Source organism: Haemaphysalis longicornis, unplaced genomic scaffold (genome assembly GCF_048455015.1).
Source record: "Haemaphysalis longicornis isolate Haplotype H1 unplaced genomic scaffold, Haemaphysalis longicornis Haplotype H1 scaffold_1, whole genome shotgun sequence".
Lineage (NCBI taxonomy): Eukaryota > Metazoa > Arthropoda > Arachnida > Ixodida > Ixodidae > Haemaphysalis > Haemaphysalis longicornis.
Window position 1 is genome coordinate 261,082,793 of NW_027526203.1, and position 21,577 is coordinate 261,104,369.

The 21,577-nt window shown below is 48.6% G+C and overlaps 1 protein-coding gene and 1 pseudogene across 10 annotated transcripts in view; both read left to right on the plus strand.

Annotated features, from left to right (window-relative positions):
• The window catches only part of LOC144144961 (protein lev-9-like), a 300,769-nt gene that overhangs the window by 72,961 nt on the left and 206,231 nt on the right, over positions 1-21,577 (plus strand). For 8 of the 10 annotated variants that reach the window (XM_077676523.1, XM_077676464.1, XM_077676468.1 and 5 more), the window contains exon 7: positions 2,332-2,408. The exons of the other annotated variants lie outside the window; for them this stretch is intronic. In XM_077676523.1, coding sequence (XP_077532649.1) covers positions 2,332-2,408 — 77 coding nt within the window. The remainder of the gene's footprint in view (positions 1-2,331; positions 2,409-21,577) is intronic. 10 annotated transcript variants of the gene reach the window in all.
• On the plus strand, positions 9,708-10,602 carry LOC144174706 (uncharacterized; annotated as a pseudogene).

Here is a 21,577-nt window from a genome sequence, read left to right on the forward strand (position 1 = left end):
ATCGCGACTTGCAGCCTGGCACCGTGCATTGCGGCATTGTTAGAGCGAGCCGCTTCGCAAAACTGCTGCGGCCACACTGAAGGCCGTGTAACCGCGCGTTTAGGTTCACGGTCACGCTCTGCAAAACGGCCTTCTACCTGCCTATTTCCGCCGGCTCGGCGCTGGCAGATGCAGACGACAAGAGAGGCGATACAGGACGGAGGAGGCGGAGAAGGTGCACCGAGAGAGAGGGAAAAAGAGTCCGCCATTCGACTTACAGAAATGGCGTTTCCGGCTGCGCTGGGTGTGACGTCAGGGCCTCTCCTAAGCTTTTTTAAGTGCGAATGCACTTTATAAGCGACCCCAAACCATCCACCGCCGGCGGCGGCGGCGTCGGCGGCGGCGGCGTCCGCAGTGCTCCTCTTTAAAAAAGAAACAGCATCCAGCGCCAGGTTTCGATCCGAGGACTTTGCGGCCGCAGCGCGACGCTCTACCGACCAAGCCACGGACGCGACGCTGATATCAGTGTTAGTGACGCGCCTTATATCTTTAACGCATTCAAACTACGTCGTCAGCGGCGTGCGTTGGCGACTCAGCGGCGTTATAGCGGCTTGATAACTGCGTGGTGTACACGTGATACTACAAACCCGATGGAAGAGATGGAAGAGAAGGCGGCGAGGCGGTGGGCTGCGGGGGCCGAGCGCAAGCGCCGCAAGCGGGCCGACAACCGTGCATTCGCACTTTCACATTCTCCCCCTCGGGGAAATGCGGGGGAATTTTTTCCTCCATGCTCGCACTGGTGCTGAGAGTACGGAATTATTATATCTTGATATCACGATTTAAGTGAATGAGAAGTAAACAAAGTCCCACAATTAAGAATATTTTCCTCGTTTTAAGTACGCCAGTAATGTATTTGTTTACGCTGACTTGGAACGCTGTGCGCGAGAGTGCTAGAAATGGCATTTAAAATCCCAAATGTCTCCCTCGGTGCTCATTTGGCTCAAATGTCATTTGAGCCGAATGGCATTTCAAAACCTAGTGTAGCAACACAACTTGGCATTTGAGTCAAATGACATTTGGTTCAAATGACATTCGGACGCTAGTGTAGCAGGGGTATTATTTTCAGTTTTTTGGAGGATATGTAGAAGATGCATACTTCTGATTTTGTCAGTTCATTTTTGTATTCTTTTTTTCTAATTTTCTATTTTTCTTATTTCGTTTTTAGAAATATTTTTTGGCCGATTTTTTCAATTTACGCTATTATAACGATCAAATGGGTTACTTTCGCTAGTTATGCATTTTTGTTGAAATGCAGGGTGTTACACAGTTTGCCCATTTTCGCTATTTTTTATTCGCGTTGCTATAGCGTTCTTTTGCGGACTGTTTTGTGTAATCTTCTGTTTCTGAAGATTTACAAGACGCATATTTTCTATTTTGTCAGTTTATTGTTTTAAAATTTCTGTTTCTATTTTTCTAATTTTTTGGTTTTTCAAAGTTCTGCTCGAGCCATTTTCTTAATTTACGCTATTATAACGATTAAATGTGTTACTTCCGCCAAATATGCATGTTTAGGTGAGTTCAGTGCATTACATGGTCCTGGCTGTGGGGTACTCGGCAAAGAATACTACGCATTAAAATGTCTAATATCTGCGCGATGAGCCAACTCCCACTGGACAACAGGGATTAGCCCTGGATTTATCTAGCGCTCCATGTACCGACCCTCAAATATGTTGTCTGTCATTTCCTGCTTGTCGTGCGGTCGGTTCAACCGAGGTGGCGAGCATGGCGCGATAGCTGCATTTGGGGTTTTTCAGTTCAAGGGTCTGTACAATGCGGTTTAACTAAGAACTGCGGTTCCACAACCCCAAAACAGGTCGATCTCTTGGACGGATGAGCGATCTCGTAGAGGCGTCGCCTTCGGCTCAAGGTTGCGATATCCGTTCCAATGTTATCAGCACGTTTTAGACAGGGTATTGAAACGTGCTTTTTGGACTTAGCCTCGGAGCACATTCTAGGCACCTTTTGGGGAATCTTCCGACCGAATCCTCAGTGACGTCCCCGCGATACCGCAAAGTGGATTGCAGCTTTAAACGGCGCGCACTAATTTGCTACAAGGGTAAGGTAGCATGTGTATAGCAGCAAACACCACATCCCATCTACCTGTTGTGTTTGCGCGTGTCTAAGGGTTCTTGCGAGAGGGTTTGCGTTTAAGCACCACTACGCTTTACCAACCATTTCAAGTAGCAAGACCAGGGTTATGAAGGGCTGACCTCTTCTGTTTCATTACAGAAACATCTATCTCTCTTGGTCTTTCTGAACCTGTAATGCTTGCTTGTGCTTACTTTTTTGCAGCGGACTGCACCGTACCTGAAACCACTAAATCCGTGGTAATACGGAAACCGTCTTCAAGGTGGTCATTGAGAAGAGAGGTAAGATTGCATTCTGTTCAATGCGTCTCCTATGGCCGTGTGTAAATAGTGCTTAAAAGCAGAGCGTGCTATGAACTTCCTTGTTCTAATCGGCGTGCCTCTTCTTCTGGCTGTAAAGCTAAACGTGGACGTCCTGGCTGTACTTTATCGAAAAGCTACTTTGCAGGGTTTTCAGTGTAATGCCAGGATATAAGATACGGAATATTGAAGTTGTTGCGCACAGAGGAAAGTGTGTACAAATGAGTTATGGAAAACGACAGCGCTCTTGGTAAGCGTGTCGGGGCGCCACGGGACCCAGGGAGACAAATTAATTTCCAGGCAAGTCAGTGAGTGAAAGTCACTCACGAGGAGGACGCAGGGGCCGGATTAAGGATATAAGGTGAACATATCCTGGTGAGAAGAGCCTGGTGTGAAAGTATCAGTTCCTCAATGCACAGATAAGGGTGGTACAGACCCCAGCTAAACTAACTTTGCGATGCCCCTCTCGGGAGCGAAGCGCTCAAGGGCAGCGAGGAAAATAAGGCTGTTTAGTGTCGCGGGGGGTATCTCGTTTGGATTGGGTAAGACGTTCAACAGAATGTGGCGGAAGGATTTTGTAGGCAGAAGGGTGCCGAATAAGGTGTGTCACATTTGCTAGTGGAGCAGCGTTGCAATATGGGCAGTAGAGCGGAGGATAGATGCCGTTTGCGTGTGATCTGGGGGTGAAAACAGCGTTCGCGCGAACTTTTGGTAATAAAAACTTTGGGAGGACGAGTTAGTGAAGCGTCTTTAAACAGGATCCAAGGAAGAAGCAGTTCATTTGCTCGTCCTCTAATTAACCTGTGTCCTCGCACGCAGGCTTGGTTGCTCCTAACTGCTCCCGCAAAAGTTAGTGCGTAGGCGACTTGGTCAATCCGCATAGAGATAAATGTAACTGTAGAACGATAACTGTGCGTGGCATCAAAAACAGATCTCTAGAGTAAAATTTTCCCTCTATGCGGCCTTGTATTGAGCAATTATCTCTTTTCTGTCAAATACGGGAATGCAAGCTGCGATAATTATACTCCTATAGTACTCATGATGTTGAGAACGTCATGCTTCACTGTTCTGTCACATTGAGGAGACAGAGACGTTTCACTCCCGCTTCCCGTGGTGACTCAAGTTGGTAGCGCAATTGCAACTTCACCTAAGCTACTGCCGGAAGCAAAGCTTGTTTCAGCAGCACACGAACAAAGACATGATGTCTACCGTTATCATGTTTCACAAAACTGGAGGAACACTCACCCTACGAGGGTAGGATATTTGCAAGCGAGACTGAAGGCCAGGTGGCCACTTTCGTAGACAAGACTGCCATCCCACACGACGCCCCACAAAACACCAAGGTCAAACACGTGATAGTCGAAATCATCAAAAAATGAAGCACGCTGACAAAAGCACCATATTTGTAGTCAGCCTGTGCAGTTCACCTTGATAGAAGGGCCCCCAATTCGCCGAGCTCTTCCAGGGAGCATACCACATAGCGAACAACAACCCTCTAGTCGTCGACGACGACAAATAAAAGAGGAAGAACAATCACCGAGGCAGCAGGTGCGTCCGCAAGGACACATGAGCTGAGCTCACTTACTTCAAAGGTGTACAGGACAGCTCGTTGAAGAACGTCCAAGAAACACTAAGCAGCGACAACTGGAAGCTACGCACGCAGGAGTCATTCGAAAAAGTACTGGGCAAGCCAAAATCATGGATCGGAGTGGATTCAGAACAAAAACAAAACTGCAGCTGGGAAAATAAGTTGCAGATTACATCTACGTTTCGGTCGCAAGGTGTACGACGCGATAGCGTTACATCGTCCTCGAGGGGGCCTTTTCGGAACGAAACTGCTTCATTGCCACTTGTGCTCCATGCACTGAAGGTCAGTGACAGAGCTAAAGTAACCGCAACGGGTTTTAATAGCCGCAGCTCAGGAAAGGGGGAGGCAATCCACGCTTGTGTGGCTTGCACTTCTTCGATTGCTATTTGTCGGAGGGTCGTGCAGACACAAAGATTGCGCGGCAGCCTAGCACGATAGTGATTGGCTTCCGCACTTTTTGTACATCTAGGCGTTCATGTTCACTGTGTTTATTGGGTATGTAACTCTCGTGAAAGGAGTTTTATTCTTGCTTGTCCCTGGCCTCGTATCCATGTTTTTTTCGTTGAAAGGGAGAATTTTTATGGAGAGTCTTGGCAGGGGTGACATGTCTATGACGACGTACAATGATTTCGTAATCGGACGGGTGCATGTCGTCCATAGGATGGCATTATCGATTTTGTTTTTACCAGGCACTCCCTTTGTGCTGGGAGAGTTGCTTCTCTGATTTCATCACAGGCGTTATTAAGACACAACTTCAGGACCGTTTTTTGGCAACCGTGGAAGTTGGGAGGTTGATCGCTGCATTAGATGCTGTCCCGATTATGGTATTTATTTGGTTTTCTTCATGGTGGGTGAATTCGTGGTATGGCAGGCCGTACGATGTCCTGCTCGTGGTCAGTGCCTGCATGAATATGATCGTGTATTAGTCTCAGTCCTGCTATTCCCCTGGTGAGGCGGTTTACAGCGTTGCACAAATGGTTCGAGATGTCCAATATTTTCCGGAACCGGTTCTGCCGCTTCTGTTAGGGTCATGATGACGATTCCTAGGTGCCTGGTCTCTGTGACGATATTTTGACTAATTTAGCGGTGATTATAAGGGTGGATTTGTTTAGGCGCTCGCAACGTCCCTTGATGATGCCCCTCACGCCACGCGGAGGTACCCCGCTGGGCCGACAGATGACCCCACCGCCTCGACGGCAGTCCAGTGCGCGATCTAGGCTCGTTCGCCTGAGCATGCGTTTCGCTCGTACACCCCCCCTATATTGGCGGTAAGATGTTTGAGTGGCGCCCACTAGCTCTGACGCAGTGTTGTACGGAACGGCGTTCCAAGGAATGGCGTTCCTGGAACTAGTTCCTTTTTGGAGGAACGGAGGACCGCCTCCGTTTTATTAAGGGTCGGTGGAACTGTAACGGTAACTCGTTAAGTTTTTGAAGGAACGGCTGGAACGGCGTTCCAGAAGGAACGATTTGATATAGTTGTACATTCGGCTCCCGGAGTTTGTTCGGGCAAGGTTAGCGAGGATGGCCTCGTGTGACACTGCATGATGCTTTGGAAAGGTCTAGGGCGAGGAGGCCCCGAAATGAGGAGGACCTCGGGAATTCGCAAAAGCGTGAGAGATGCGGAGCAGTGCGTCCTGTGCCGAAATGTCGTGACGGAAGCCGGTTTGGGTGTAGGGTGGGTGTATAGTGCAGTGGTGTTCCATGTGCCATTCAAGGAGGGTAAGCCCAATTCGTTCTAGAAGATTGCCTACGCACGACGTTAAAGAAATTGGTGTAGGATTGCCTTTAAATGCAGGTTTTACGGGTTTTGAGATAAGAACGATGTCAGAATGCGTCCAGGATGAGGATAACGTGGCAGTGTCCCAGACATGGTTAAAAAGAGTGAGAAGAGATAGGACTGCTCGCGAAGTCTTATTGTAGGGTGATCTGCACTATTGTAGAACGATAAGCTTCGTACAGAGTTGGCGAGAGCGGTGGGGGACTCCTGTGTGGTAAGCAAGAGCTTCGGAATCGGATTCATGCATTGTGTTGGCTCAATGAGAGTTTTAAGGAGTTACTAAGCGCTTTTTTTTCTCATACCGACGTTTAGGGAATCGCAGAGTGTCCACCAGTTCGTGCTGGCCAATCGATTTGCATATTCCTCTTCCTCCTAAGTGAGTAGATTTATGCGGCTCCAAAGACGGCGGTTAGATTTATCTGCGCGTCAGCGCCACCTAAGAGATCGGCGAGCGTCCCGTATGTGGAGTAAATGTGGGTCCACGTAGGGGGCTGCGAGAGGGGGGGCAATGGGTTTGGTGTGTTTTTTATAGTTTTCTTGAAGGAGGGGTATATATAGGGGGTGGTGGAGATCATGGCAAGCCGTGAGAAGGAGCGATAGATTGGCTCCCGTTGTGTTGATCGCCGGTGCATTCTTTCCCCAGGGGTTGTTGTTTCGGGCGTTTTGAACCCAAGATGAGGGCTTCTTGGATTCCGTGGCGTCACGGGCTGGATGTAGAGACGCGTCCGAGTGTGCCTACCATCGTGCGTTGTGGGGTGAATGGTGGACTGATCGGTCGGGGCACTCCGCGGATATTGGCCGCTGGAGACCATCTAAGCATAAGTGGGAAACCGCTTGCGAGGCTGGGGCTATCGGGGGCTGTACTGCCGAGGTCGTTAGGTGTTGGCTTCTGCACACGATACACACAGGGTTGCACTGATGGCCTTCTAGGGGATCCAGAGTGTCGCAGCAAGAGCACGTTGACACGGTTGTGCAGTGGAACAGAAATCTTTCTGGTGGCTGGTTTTTCAGTAAATGGCGAACGCTTCGTCTTGCGCCCAAGGGGTTTGCACCTGATTGAATCGATAGTGAATCCAGAAGGGGACCTTAGGGGCGTTAAAAAGAATTTGTGCCATATTCGATATGTTGAGGCGCTTATCCTCTAGGATGTGAAGGTCTGGATTGAAGTTGCAGTTGCTTTCACGTTGCCTGTTCTGGTGTGTATTCTTCCGAGGTGTTGAAAATTACCCCGGGTAGGGTGTTATTGGGGGAGGAAACATGAGCAGCCAGTTCATAACGCTACACGCGAATAGCGAGGGTGTTTACCGCAGCGTACTTTTTCGCGCGATCCTCGTCTGGCAGTCTGCTAAATGCGGTCTTGATCGACGAGGTTTAGGGGTACACCCTCTTGGGGCATGACGACATTCGCCGCAGCAGCTTGTGCCACTGAGCTGAGGTCCAGTCCACCTCGCAGGCGCAGAACGATTTTGTTGTCCGTGGCCGGTTGTGGCGACGCGGGAGATTGAAGGCATAACCTAGAATGGGATCCTTTTAGGGGCAATTAGGCAGGGGCCAGGTGAGTGGTTGTTATTGTTGATGAATTTGCAGCGTCATAGAAGATGCGCGGTTATCGACCTCTCCTGTTTGGTTTAGTTCCGTGGGGTTGATTTCCTTTCTCGCCACAGTACCCTCCATGGTCGGAGGGTGTCCAAACGGCGCGCCGGAGCTTGCGCGGGCACCTGCGTTCCTACGCCGGTGACAGGGCCCGATGTGCTAGGCCTGAGTAGGCATATCTCTCTGATCGGCGTGGCAGAAACTTCAAAAGGCTGGAACTGACAATTGAATCACCTGGTTTTTCTGCCCTTAGTGACTGTGTGATCCGATCCGTAGAGCTTTACGGACCCGGGTGGTGAGCGGCGGTGCAGTTTAATGAAGCGGTGAAACTGGCGTTCAAATGCAGAGCCGACGTGAAGCCTGTGTACGTTGCTCTGCCCCATGGACAGAATCCCACGAAGCGGAGCAACGTATATCAAGGAGCTCGAAGCGTGAGTTGGCCTCGGCCTTCGGAGCGTCGTACAGAGGAGGCGTCGCAATGTATTCAGAAGCTTCCCCTTCTCAGCCTCGTACGCTCTAACACCACCAGGTTCGCAACGCGGCTCCTTTTTCTGGACACCGTGCACGCACAAGAGAAAACTTCAATCACAGGAAAAGCGAAGGATCATTCAAACCCTAATTCGTCGGCGATCGCTATATTATACGTGCTTAGGAGGATTGCTAGTTTTGGGCTTTTTTAGTTATTCACGTCAGGGCGCTGTTCAGTCGGTTGAGTTATTGTAGTTTCTGACTTTTTTTTGTAAGCGTCAGAACGTTGGATTAAACTCCTTTGCGATTTCGCTATTTCATTTTTAGTATTTATTTTAATGTTTTTGAAGTGAATTCGGGGGGGGGGGGGCGCTGGAATAAAGTGGCCAGTGGGATTTTGTTACTTAATTTTCAGTTTTAGTTATTTTTTATATTTTGATTTTTTTTCGAGAACCCGTCGATCGGTGCCAGAGTCGCCTATCAACACCCAAATTTAGCAACTTTTTGTGTGGCTTGGTTGTATTTTCGTTTTGTTTTTATTGCGTTTTTCACTGTGATATACATTTATGCTCTCATAAAAAGACTAAATTTTATAACTTCGTCAAGTAAATACTGTCGTGCATGTAGCAGGAATGGCGCTGTTTACGTTGGTTATACGGCAAAAAAATGCGGAGGCATTAAAATTGTAATTTAATAAGAGTGTCTCGATCCAGTTATTCATTGTGTATGTGGGAATTATTTCCATAGTCGTTAGAAGCCTGGGGCCAAATTACTATATGAGGCACTAGTACAACTGGCCCAAGTGGCATCGTGTTGTGTGGCAGGTGTACAAATGGGACCACAGGGGTAACAGGTAAGTTGGTTGTGTACCATTTGCGGAAGCTTGCGGAAGCTCAATAGTTTCTGGCCAACCGATTCCGAGTTGCTTGTGCGTTGTGTGGTTGTTTGTGGTTTCTCACGGACCTCAGTTCCGTTGCCATGGCTCATGATGCACAACACCGTGAGCGTACAGCCGTGGTGTTGCGGCAGTGTGTGACATCGGAGTGTGCCGACAAGGTGAGCGTATGTGCTGTACTAACCTACAAACAGTTCCGCTGGTCATCTGCCTTCACAGAGTAGAACGGCACTGAATTTTTTTGTGCCAGATCAGCTGCACATCCAAGGGAGGTGTGGGCAGAAGGATACCTCAACCATACCTTGCCGAAACTGGACTCCAGTCACTCACACTCACTCAAAAAATCAAAAAATATATTTTTCCTCAAGCACTCCCTCCGACTCACGCTCAGCAATCGTCCTCACCACTTGCACTCATTTGTGCTCACGCTCACCACTCTTCCTCACCACTAGGCCTCCCCACTCGCGCTCACTCGCACTCACACTCACCACTCGGTGTCACCACTCACACTCACTCACGCTCACCACTCACATTGGCCACTCACACTCACTCGCACCCGCGCTCACCACTTGCATCCTGCACTCACACGCATTCGCACTGGCGGTCACCACTCACATCTCTGCCCACCGTCAGAACTCACAACCGCTACTATAGTTGGTGACAGGGTAACTCTGCAGGAGAAGCTCCGCCCGCGGGCGTGAGGCGGTCGCCTTGGGGGACTTCCGCGATTCAGAATGTAGTTCCGTAATCATAATGTTGTTTTGCAGTAAATGATCACTACGAAGAAGGGAATTACATCAATATCGAATTATTTTTACGGCACGAAGAACAATTTAGTTAGAAGGTACGCACAAACAACTAAAAAAAACATTATAGAAAACGTGGTGCGGGAGAAAAAAAAAGAAATGCGAACCTGCCAAAAAAAGAAATTAGCGTTAGAAGAATGTATGTAATTGTTTTCATTTTTTTAGTTGACATTGCTGCATAACGGAATGTTTTTAGCCGTTTTCCTTTAAAAACGTTCCACGTAAGTTACGCGCGCATTAGTTCCTACGTCAGGTTTTGACGCATTCGCACATGCATAGTGTGCCGCCAACACCACTTGCACCGCTCGTCCCCTCATCGGCTCTCCGAGTGCGTTCTGCGTTGTCTGGCTTTTCTTCCGGGATGGATCCCCACGTAGTAACATCGGCGTGCGATTCTTCCTTGCCTGGTGAGTCTGGTGGAGCTTCAACCGCTACACCGAGGACCCTAAGCAAGAACAAGAGCGGCAATGTGCTCAACAGCACTGCGCGGAAAATTATCTTTCACTGCTACGAGTTCTGGCGGGACAGGGAGCCGAAATACACCGTGGAAGATACTGCCGCATTTGTCGCCGATATGCTCGGAATTGGCGCGCGGACCGTGTTCGCGGTCAAGAAGGAGGCACAAGCCACTAGTGGAGTGTTGTCAACGCCGTCTCGCAAACGCCCGCGGAATTCGGAGAAGAAGCGACGCAGTGCCTTGTACGACAGCTTCACGTTGAACGCGCTGAGGTCCTGCGTTCACGACTTCTTTCGCCGCAACGAAATACCGACGGTGGCAAAGATAACAAAGGAGTTCTCGGAGCGTACAGGTGACCCGTCGCTGAAGCCATGGACTGTTCGTCGTCTACTCCGAGAGATCGGGTTCAAGCGGGAGAAGAGAAGCCGGAACTCTTTGCTGTTTGATCGGGAAGACATCCTCGCATGGTGGCACGACTACCTGCGTGACATTCGGCGGTACCGAGCGGAAAATCGGCAGATTTTCTACTTGGATGAGACCTGGGTGACGGCAGGACACGCGACCTCGCCTGTGTGGACTGATACCATTGTGAAGTCCAGTGCAGACGCCTTCAGGCGCGGCCTGACGATGGGACTGCAGCAGCCATCAGGTAAAGGTCAGCGTGTCATTGCAACTCACATAGGCAGCAAAGATGGCTTCGTTGATGGATGTCTCGACGTGTTCCGTGGCAAAAAGACAGGGGACTACCACGAAGAAATGGACGGCCCCCGCTTCGAAGGCTGGTTTGTCGGTGTGCTGCAGAGGCTCCCGAGTGGTAGCGTCATAGTGATGGACAATGCCTCCTACCACTCACGGCGGAACGAGGCAGTGCCAACGACGAATTCCCTCAAGGGAACTATCACAGAGTGGTTGGACAGCAAAGGAATCCAGTACGGCGCTGGGCTTACCAAGAAGCAGCTGCTGGAAATAGTTGCTCGTGTGAAGCCACGCTTCATCAGCTACCGAGTGGACACGGCTGCACAGAAGGCAGGCTTTATCGTGGTAAGGCTGCCACCTTACCACTGCGAGTTCAATCCCATTGAACTGATCTGGGCGCAAGTGAAGAACGCTGTGGCAGCAGCCAACACGACATTCAACATTACACATGTTGAACAGCTGCTCAAGGATAAGGTCGCAGAAGTCACAGCCGAACATTGGCGGGAGGCTGTGAGGGATGTGCAAACGCTCGAGGAAAAGTTTCAGCAAGTGGCCTGCAGTAGTGACCCCATTGACCCAATCGTCATCACGCTTGAGGAAAACGACGAAAGCACTTCTGACGACGCCACTGCTTCTGACAGCAACATCTCAGGTGTTTGGCCTGTTGATGAGCTTTGAAAACGACGACGACAGCACTTCCAATGGCACAGCTGATTCCTACAGCACCAACCGCTTTGGTTGGAGGCGTTAAACACGCCGAAGCTACACCTGGGCTATGAGGCCCGCTGTAGTGGAGAGCTCTGGATTAATTTCGACCAACTGGGGATCTTTAACGTGCGCCGAAATCTTGACATACGGACGTTTTCGCTTTTCGCCTCCATCAGAAAAGCAGCCACCGTGGCTGGGATTGACCCCGCATCCTTGGACTTCAGCGGGTCGACAACGCCTCTGGTGTTTGCCACCATCAGCACTCGACCGTCTCCACCATCACCATGATGAAACAGCCTTTTTAAAGGCTACCAAAATGTTGTTTGGCGGAATTGGGCCTTGGTGACACCCATTCCGGTCTGCTCTCAAAACTTTATGATCTAGGACTTAAAACAATGGCAGGAAAAGCAGTGTCTTATGAAATAGCAACAGAGTACTTTGATACGTTTCAACACCACAGAAAGATAACTATACCACTAGCTGAAGAAAAGATTGTACTATCTGCACATCTAACCATTGCACCAGCAGCAGCGACGCCAGTGGTTCTGACTGATGGCGGTAAGCACAATGCCATAAAGGTGTACTGAAGTGTAAAAGCAAGTTGGCCTGTATAAGTAGTAGCAGAGTGTCGTGAATACAAACATACCACCCACAGCAGCAGCGGAGTCTTCAGTACATAAAAAGCAATAAGCATGAAAGCAGGTATCACTGCCCCATACACTTTCCCACACTACATTGTGTGATATCAGAAGTATTGAATGGTGAATCACAAAATTGGTGGAGCTTGCCGAAACATTTTTCTGAAGCTTGGGTCAGGCACATGAAAACGTAAATTAATGGACGTGGGAACTTACTCGTGCGCTTTCTTTTAAGGGTGGAAAGCTCAGCTACCAAACATAAAGCAGAATGCCTCAGTCCAAGCGGCTTATTTCAATTTTTTGTTGAAACATTTCGCCTTGCATACAAGCACAGCCAAAAGATGCATGCATGCGGGTCAACATCAGAGCCCACTGTACCTGCTTACCACTGGTGCATACATGCAACAGAAACGAGCAAATTAAAACTGAGTGCAATCACATTGAAAAAATGGACGGGATATAGTAGACGGAAACGTCAGGTTCAATTCTCAGCAAACAAGTCATTGTTAGTCATCAAAGAAAATCTGAGAGAGCTATGAAACGTATGATATTTCACTTAAAACAAATTTATTTTGCCTGTAGTGCTCTTTGAAAGACAATCAATTGCAGTATCAGTGGGCTATGCATCTTCGAGTTAGCAAAGTCACCTGCAGTTGCAAGGAAACAAGTGGTCCACTCTCACATTATTGTGTAATAAAGTTGTCGCTCTCTCATTTGCCTGTCCAGAATAGTTCTGAGCAGTTTGCGGGCATGCCAGGCCCGAGGGCTGATCTCGCAGTAGGCATTCCATGGGCAGAAATAAAGTATGGAGCTACTCTTTTTTCAACACTCACCGCTGTTTCTTGGACAGAAGCTGAAGTGTGTTCATGAGAAGAAGCAACTTACAAGCATGAATCCTGAATTCAACTCTCACCGCAGCTTCACGGCCAGAAGCAACAGTGTGTGCATGAGAAGCAGCGACTTCAGAGCATGAAGGCCTGAATTCATTTTGACGTATAAGAGCCTTTCATTCTTGCGTACCTTCCTAGCCAGAAGCAGCAACCCACCCTTGCGAAGGAGTGACACAGCAAGCATCTTAAAGTCGTAACATCTAAACGTTGCAACCTGCTAAGCAAACTTTCCCAATTTTTACATCCAGGAACAAAAGAGCGTGTTTGAAAAGCAGCACCATGACACTGCGAAGGCTTGAAGTTAAACCATCTTGATATGCTGCATTGTCGTTTTCTATTCTTACCACAGCTGTATAACCAGAAGCAACAGTGTGTGTTTGGAAATCAGTGACATGGTACTCTTTAAGGGGTGATGTAAACCATTTCTATCTGCTACAGAAGTGTTGGCAATTATCACTACAGCTCTTCAACCTAAACAACCTTCAGCCACTTTATGAAACCTATCTCACTCTTGCCACCATTTCTGAAGCAATAACAACATCCCCTGTGCTTTTCTTTTCTCTCTCTATCTCTCTCTCTTTTTGCAATTGCGATTTCTCAATTGACCATTCAAGTTCAAGACAGCCTTGTCGAACGAAATAAAGGATAGTTGTGGTAACATGATAGCTGATATCGTGCATGCATATAGAAATATGTAAGTGTGGGGAAGAGGTGTTGAATCAAAATGAGCTCAAGCGCTATGGCAAGTCTCTCCAACATTGGCCCCACCCTGTAGAATAACAATGGTTTATCTGCCACTAAACATTGTGAATCCTTTTAACTTGAATGTAAACTCTGTTGTAAAACTCCGTAAAATATTCAGTGCAGGAGCACAAGAATGTAAGCATTAAACCACAGCCACCAATATAAAACAAAACTGCAATTAACAAATTTTTATTACTGGTGAAAGCCATCACACAAACTCTGCTGAAAGACGAACGCAAGATAAACTGTTGGTTTAGACCTCTGAAATCCGAAATACATGGAGCTATATTAAAACAAGTTTAATAGCTTACAGTTCTGAGAAGTCCCAACACTGCAGACACAATACAAGGCAATTTGAGCTCAGTCCACGCGTTCAGTTTCTTTCATGCCGCTTTGATTTGCTACCAACACCATATACAATGCAGCGCACATGAGCAGTTTTCGCAATGTATCGAAAACATGTTAAGTCCTGCCGCGGGGCCACACACTTCCAGCTTTCTGCAATGACTGAGTTCAATATCAAGCAATCATACACTGCGAGTGTTTAGTTACCCTCTTACAAGCAGCCACAATACAGTCACGGCATTTGATTACGTGTTCAATACTCGTGTTCGTTCATACTATTTTTTTTACTGTAAAGCTACGCAGTCTCAGACGACTGTGCGCGAACGTTTCGTTCTTCTCACGTCTCTCCGATAATGCTGTAATCATGCTTGCTTACGCCAGGTAAAAAAAAAAAAAACATCGTTGCTCCGGCTGTACCTCGACCAGGCAGATCAACATGCGCTGCCGATGTTAATTAGTAATGAACGGTACCGTCCGCTGTTATAAGTCAAGTATAACGCGATACTTGTTGTACCGCCAGCCGCCCGTATGCGACAAAAACAACACGCCGCACACGCGAGCACAACCCTGCACGGCGTCAGGCCAGACGGGCACAAACTACGTAGGCCTAGCACTCAACACCGGGCGCAGCTTACGTTCACAGCACGAAAAAATAACCCTTGCAACTGGTCACCGCTACTGCCGTAGAAGAAATCCACTCATATTATTCCCTCAGAGAGATTGCGTTACGCAAAAACACTTTCCACAATCACTCCAGCAATAGTGCAGACTTGATGTTCTCGGTTGATTGGTGACGACGGTGCGCACAAAAACAGACCACCAATTTTCCTGATGTACAAATCACTACAAAGACGTACACGAAACAAGCAACGATCACGAAACAAACGCGTTCTTGATGCACTACAGCACAATCGCAACCGACGCACAGTGCTTTGGTCCCGGCAAGGTCGTTGACGCTTAACGCCGCGACGGCGGAACGGTGGTCGGCAAGCGAGCGCAGCCATATTAGAAGTAGTTCTCCTCCAAACGTTCGTCGGTGACGTCACGCTAACGGCGAGACGCCATTGGTTGCGGATGAGCACAACTTCCCTTTGATGTGAGAAATGCCGCTGCAGAGTTTTCGCATACCCACTAATTTTGCTTCCGTCCTTACAGCATTGAAATGTGGACTTTCCTTGATGTATGTAAACCCCATGAATCATTCCATTCTGTGGAACATTAAACACGATCAGATTGAGACCAATAGCAAAATGGTACGAATTCGTGAAGTGAGAAAATAATATCTGTTTTACGTGCGTTCCTCCACATTTGATATGAGGTATGGCCCGTAGTGGCGGGCTAAGGAATAATTTTGAGCGCATTCGGATGAAAGCGCTCATTTCCAATAGAAGGCTAGAAAAGATGGATGGGGTGGTTGTACAGAAGGAGGAGGGGGAAGCTTTGTTTAGAATTTACAGTATCAGCGAGCTCCTAAATAAACCGCTGGGCTTCTATAGCCGCCGAAAGGCGCCAGAGCGGCGGCGTCGCCACCCGGGCCCCTTTACCACCACAGGCCCCAGGCGTCTGGCGCGGTTACAAGTGTCTCAGCCAGCTCGGGGTTTTAAAAATTATTTATTATAGTTTTGTTGGTTCCAGTAGCGACTGCTCATGCGATGGAGAGCTTCTAGATGGGGGGAGCTTCATTGGTGTCCCCAGAACCGTTCGCTGATTTTGCCCAAGCTCCCTAGAATAGAGTGAACGCAGGTTTCCTTAGGCGCGAATCGACACGTCGGGGCTGGGATGGCGCCGCCATGGTCGCTGTTACGTTTACGTGGACTCTTCTGCTTTGGCGAGCTTCCCGCACTATGGAAGGAGAGGGCGCACAGTTCATTGTGTAGAATGCGTGCTGCGCTGACCTGCGCGCCTTCGTCGACAGTTTCTGGCAAAGCCGTTGGTGTGTCTAGGCAGGGGGGACAGTATTGCAAAAGATTGGGGGAGGAGGGCGAGGTGAGACGGCACGCAAGTTGGTAGCGAAAACCTGCAGTGAACAAGCCCTTTTTTGAATGTGCGGCCGCGTGTTACGGTGACAGAAGCAAAACACCAAAGAAGTTAAGGGTGGGGAGACAGCAGGTTCCAGCGGGCAGGCGCCGTCGAAGTAAAACAATCATAAGGACTAAGAGGGGGTGGGGTTCCGCACGACGGATACCAAGGTCATAGAGCAGCGGTTACGGGAAGAATCGACACAAACTTCGGACAGAATTGTAGTAGGCGTGTTGCTTATAAATGTTCAATGCTTGTAAGCAGCCAAGCCATTTTAAAAATGCTGCTTTATTGTTCTATTCGAGGCTATGAGTTACTAATGTTTGAACTTGGGCTGGTTGGTTCTATTGTATATTTTTTTGCGTATGATGACAGAAAACAGCGGTAGGCAAAAATGTGCTCTATTTAGAATAAAAAAATTGTGTAATTCTATTCCCATTCCATTCCGGGAAAAAACCATGCATATGTACACGACGGCGCCGTTAAACCACAGGATTGGGCGCTCAACAGCTGCGCACTAAAAACCCCAGCGACTGGTTTTGCGTTGTCGGAGCAGTCACGGCGGTCAGCGAGGTCCCGAATCGCGGGAAGCCAGCCCGTCAACGGTGTTTGACGTCCACCTGTCACGCAGACTAGGAGCGGTTGTCTCTAGAAGCAGTACTTTTATCAATCGTCTCTCGTTCACAAGCACAAATAGGAGTTTTGCATCCTGCAGGCCGGAAACTGCGGAAAACCAACTTGTGGGCGAAATATATTGAGTTCAATTAAAGTGTCCGCTAAACATTGGAAAGGAATATTTCCGAACATATGCATCCCTGCCATATGCATTCGGGAGATCTGACCGGGGGAAAACATATGTAATTCGAAGTGAGTGGACGCAGCACCGTACACCATAAGTGATGACACGCAAAATCATAAACGCATTATGGAGTTAGAAGTCCATCCAAATTTAAAGGAGCCATGAAGACAAAATACAAACTTGTGTTATTCGAACGATTTTGTGTTTTATAGTGCCACCAGCGCTTGTCCTAATGCAAACGATCCTTTATTCACTGGGAAATTAATTAATTAAAGTTAAAATTTTGATTTTACCGCTAAATCGTGCGTTTTTGTGGTCTGCAATGACATCTGCCGATTGGGACGCGGCCTCCGCAATTTGCTGCCGGCGGCGCGCCGTTGCTCCGGCCGTCCCATTCGGCGCGGAAGCAAGGGGACCGGTGTAATCGTGGCCTCCGCGATCGGCTGCCGGCGGCGCGCCGTTGCTCCGGCCGTCCCATTCGGCGCGTCCCCCAGCAAAAACTTGTAATTTGGCTAACTCCGACACGCGCCGCGAGGCGGCGCCGTTAGCCTAAGGTTGAAGCGAGGCTCATCTGACCGACACTGCCTGCGATTTCAGGTGTTCGTCAGTCTTCGTTGTCGAGTTTTCACTGCAGACAAACCTTGAGTATACGCTCGGTGTGTTTTCACTCGTTCCTGCAAGCAGTACAAAGTTAAGGTACCTACGTTGTTTAAAAGGCACATGTTCGTTTTGCATGCAGCCGGTTTGGTTACGTGTAAGTCGAATGAGGCAGCCAAAACTCTTTTCGCATTTCGTGCAGATTGAATGCCAGTGTGCTGAATTCTTTTGTCATTTTTACGGCCTTTTCGCGAGCTTTCACGGCGCTTTACCTTTTCATGCCTTGCAGGCTGTTTCGAAAGTACTTGGCCACAGTGCGCGCGTGTTGTTTCACGGCGCGTGTGCTTGCGTGTGCGGTCGCGTGCGCACGCGTGCATGTTACGTGTGTGTGTGCGTGGGGGTTCGTGCGCCTGTGTGGCGTGCGGGTGTGTGCATGCGTATGTGGGTGGGTTCGCGGCGCGTGTTTATGTGTGTGTGTGTGTAGGTTCGCACGTGCGCGCGCGCGCGTGTGTGCATGCGTGTGTGTGTGCCTGCGTTTCTCGGTGTGTTCGCGGCGCGTGTCAATGTGTGTGTGTGTGTAGGTTCGCACGTGCGCGCGCGCGCGTGTGCATGCGTGTGTGTGTGCCTGCGTTTCTGGGTTTTCTTTGCCTTAATTAAAGTATAACGTATCCTGAAATGACTTTGTTTGTCCTCTTGCCCAGATGTAGCTTCGGTGCATTAGCCTCCAATGTTTTTGGCAACCGCGGGAAAAATGTTCTGCTGAGTTCAAGAACGCGGGTTCGATTCGCGGCCGCTTTTCTGCTGGAGGCGAAAGCGAAAGCGCCCGTGTGTTCCAGATTTCGGCGCTCGTTAAAAATCCCCAGGCGTATGGGCGTCGGTGGGAGGGAGGAGGGGGTGCAAAAAAGGCCCTTGCTCCCCCCCTCACCCAAACCATTCTAACAATTTACCCCATGCCCTCTCCCCCTTCCTTCGCGCAACAATAGATTTGCCCCCTCAAGGTAAAATTCTGCCGACGCCCATAACCAGGTGGTCACAATTAATCCGGAGCCCTCTACTACGGCGCGCCTCATCGCTTATGTAGCGTCGACGCGTTAAACCTCATAATAAATAAAAAATTGACCCAGTTCCAGCCAGGCAACTTCAACGAAAGCATTGCAGGAAGTTTGTCTTACCCAACACTGGATCGGAACAACGCTTTGTAAGACACCTATGCGTCGTGAAAGATTACACTTCACTTAACAATTTTTCTCTTGAATGAATGCAAACAAAAAAAGTGATATCGTTGGTACTCAAAAAAAAAAATCAATGCACTGCGCTCTTTCTTTGTATCACGCGCTCTTTCATGTACTAAAATAACAAATACAAGTTTTCCAGAAATAAAACCTTATCTTTTTAAATATGCGCGACAACAAAAATAAAAATTACTGATGTGCAATGAATTCACTTACGCTTCACAGCGGCCCCAGTCCACGTCAAAAATTAAACGGCAAGTAATTAATGGCACCTGTAACTACTTCTATCTACTGCATTGATGAGCGGTTGTAATTTTCGATTATACGTCTCACACACGCTGCGCAGGCCGAGTTTTCCTCCTGTGCGCCCGCCCGCGCCACGGAAAGCGACCTTAGGCTAAGCGCGCCGCGGTGCGGCGGAAAACGGCGAAACGGCCTCTTCGGAATTACGCTCTCTCCGGGCGATTGGAACGGCCGGAGCAACGGCGCGCCGCCGGCAGCCGATCGCGGAGGCCACGGTGTAATTTTGCTGACTCCGACACACGCCGCGAGGCGGCGCCGTTAGCCTAAGGTTGAAGCGAGGCTTGTCTGGCCGACGCTGCCTGCGCTTTGAGTTGTAAATCAGCCTTCCTTGTCGCGTCTTCGTGCTAGAAAACTCTCAGTATGTGGTCTATGTATTTTGACTCGATCCTACAAGTACAAAGTTGATTAAGGTACGTTGTTTAAAGGAGCCATGAAGAGAAAATGCAAGTTGGTTTTATTCGAAAGATTTCGTGTTTTATAGTGCCCCCAGCGCTTGTCCGGATACAAACGACGCTTTATTCACTGAGAAATTAAACAATTTAAGTTAAAATTTTGATTTTCCCGCTAAATCGTTTGTCTTCGGGGTCTGCAATGACATCACAGGAACCGACCGCTCTGCAGCCTAGAGTCCCTTCATTCACGCATCCGCCATACAGGGTAGAGACACGTATACGCTGGCGCCGCCATTTTGGGTTGCTCGCTCGCCGCCGAAGCAAGTCATTGTTTCAAAAACGCGCTAAAATTATCGCCGCAACGCGGTTTACTGAAGACGTCTGAATCATATTGTCTGTTTCGCGTTGCTAGGTCTCGTGGGAAACGAAAAGAATAACGCGTTGAGCCCGTTGGCCCAATTGCGGCGGCACGGGACCGTTCAAAGGTTGTCTCCACCCTGTACAGCGGTGTTGGTTTGTTCCCGCGTTTCTTTACGTTACCCGAACCTAGATGGCGCCACCATACCGTGGCAAGCGTTTGGTTTGTTTTTGCTCGCATTTAAACTTGGCTTGTTTTTGTTCTGGGAGAAAATATTCGTTCCCTGAAACAGTGCTCGCTCGACAAATGGGGTCACGTAAGACACCGTTGCTTGCGTCAATCGGCCAGTGTCGTCTGAGACAACCCCAAGCCCCGTAGTGCTGTGCAGCTAAACCAAGCATGCTGTGCGCAGTACGAACAGCAGAACGCATCAGTACTTCTATGTTTACATGTGCTTTCGTAACTTCCACTGTTTGTCCTATCATTCTTATTGCTTTGTAAAGAATGTGCCCTAAATTTAAGCGGAAATCGCTCGTTCGTCTAGTTTGTAAGCTCTACCTAATTTGTGTCTGCTTCTGCCAGCCTCCGCCAATCGCAGAGCTTAGCTCATGTGACATCATAGGTTCTGTTGCGGGAAATGAGCTGGTGGGTCGCATGACCATTCCCGTTTTTCCTAATTATGTAGCTTATTTGAGCGAAGTTTACGTTAAAAGTGGTGTCAGTATGATTCTAACGAGACAATCTTTTGAATGAACCAAACTTGTGTTTTCTCTTCATGGCTCCTTTAAAGGAGCCATGAAGACAAAATACAAGTTTGTGTTATTCGAAACATTTCGTGTTTTATAGTGCCCCAGCGCTTGCCTGAATGCAAACGACGCTTTATTCACTGAGAAATTAATCCGTTTAAGTTAAAAGTTTGATTTTCCCGCTAAATCGTGTGTTTTTGTGGTCCGCAATGACATCACAGACCGTCCTGCAGCGTAGGGTCCCTTGATTCATGCATCCGCCGTACAGGGTGGAGACACGTATACGCTGGCGCCGCCATTTTGGGTCGCTCGCTCGCCGCCGAAGCAAGTCATTGTATGAAAACCGCGCTACAATTATCGCCGCAACGAGGTTAACTTGCGAAGTTTGAATCATCTTATCTGTTTCGCGTTGCTGAGTCGCGTGGGAAACGAAAAGAAAGACTCGTTGAGCACGTTGACCAATTGCAGCGGCACGGGAACGTTGAAAGGGTGTCTCCACCCTATACGGCTGCGTTGGTTCGAGGTGCTCACGCGTTTGTTTACGTTAAACCTAGGTGGCACCACCGTACCGTGGCATGCCGTTTTGTGTCTTTGGTTTGTTTTTTGACCTTCTTTAACCTGACTTGTTTTTGTTCTGGGAGAAAATCGTTGCCTGAAACATAGTGCTCGCGCGACAAATATGGTCACGTAAGACGCCGTAGCGTCACTCAATCGGCCAGTATCGTCTGAGACGACCCAAAAGCTCCGCAGTTCTGTGCAGCTAAACAAGCATAGTGCGCGCAGTACCAACAGCAGTACGCATCGGTACTTATATGTTTACATGTGCTTTCGTAACTTACACTGTTTGTCCCACCATTCTTACGGCTTTGAAAAGAATGTGCCCTAAATTTAAGCGCAAATAGCTCGTTCAGCAAGCTTATAAACTCTGCATATAATTTGCGTTTATTTTGCCGCCGTCCGCCAATCGCGGAGCTGTCTCATGTGACATCATAGGTTCTGTTGCGGGAAATGAGCTAGTGGATCGCATGGCCATTCCCTTTTTTTTCTAATTATGTAGCTTATTTGAGCCAAGTTTACGTTAAAAGTGGTGTCAGTATGAT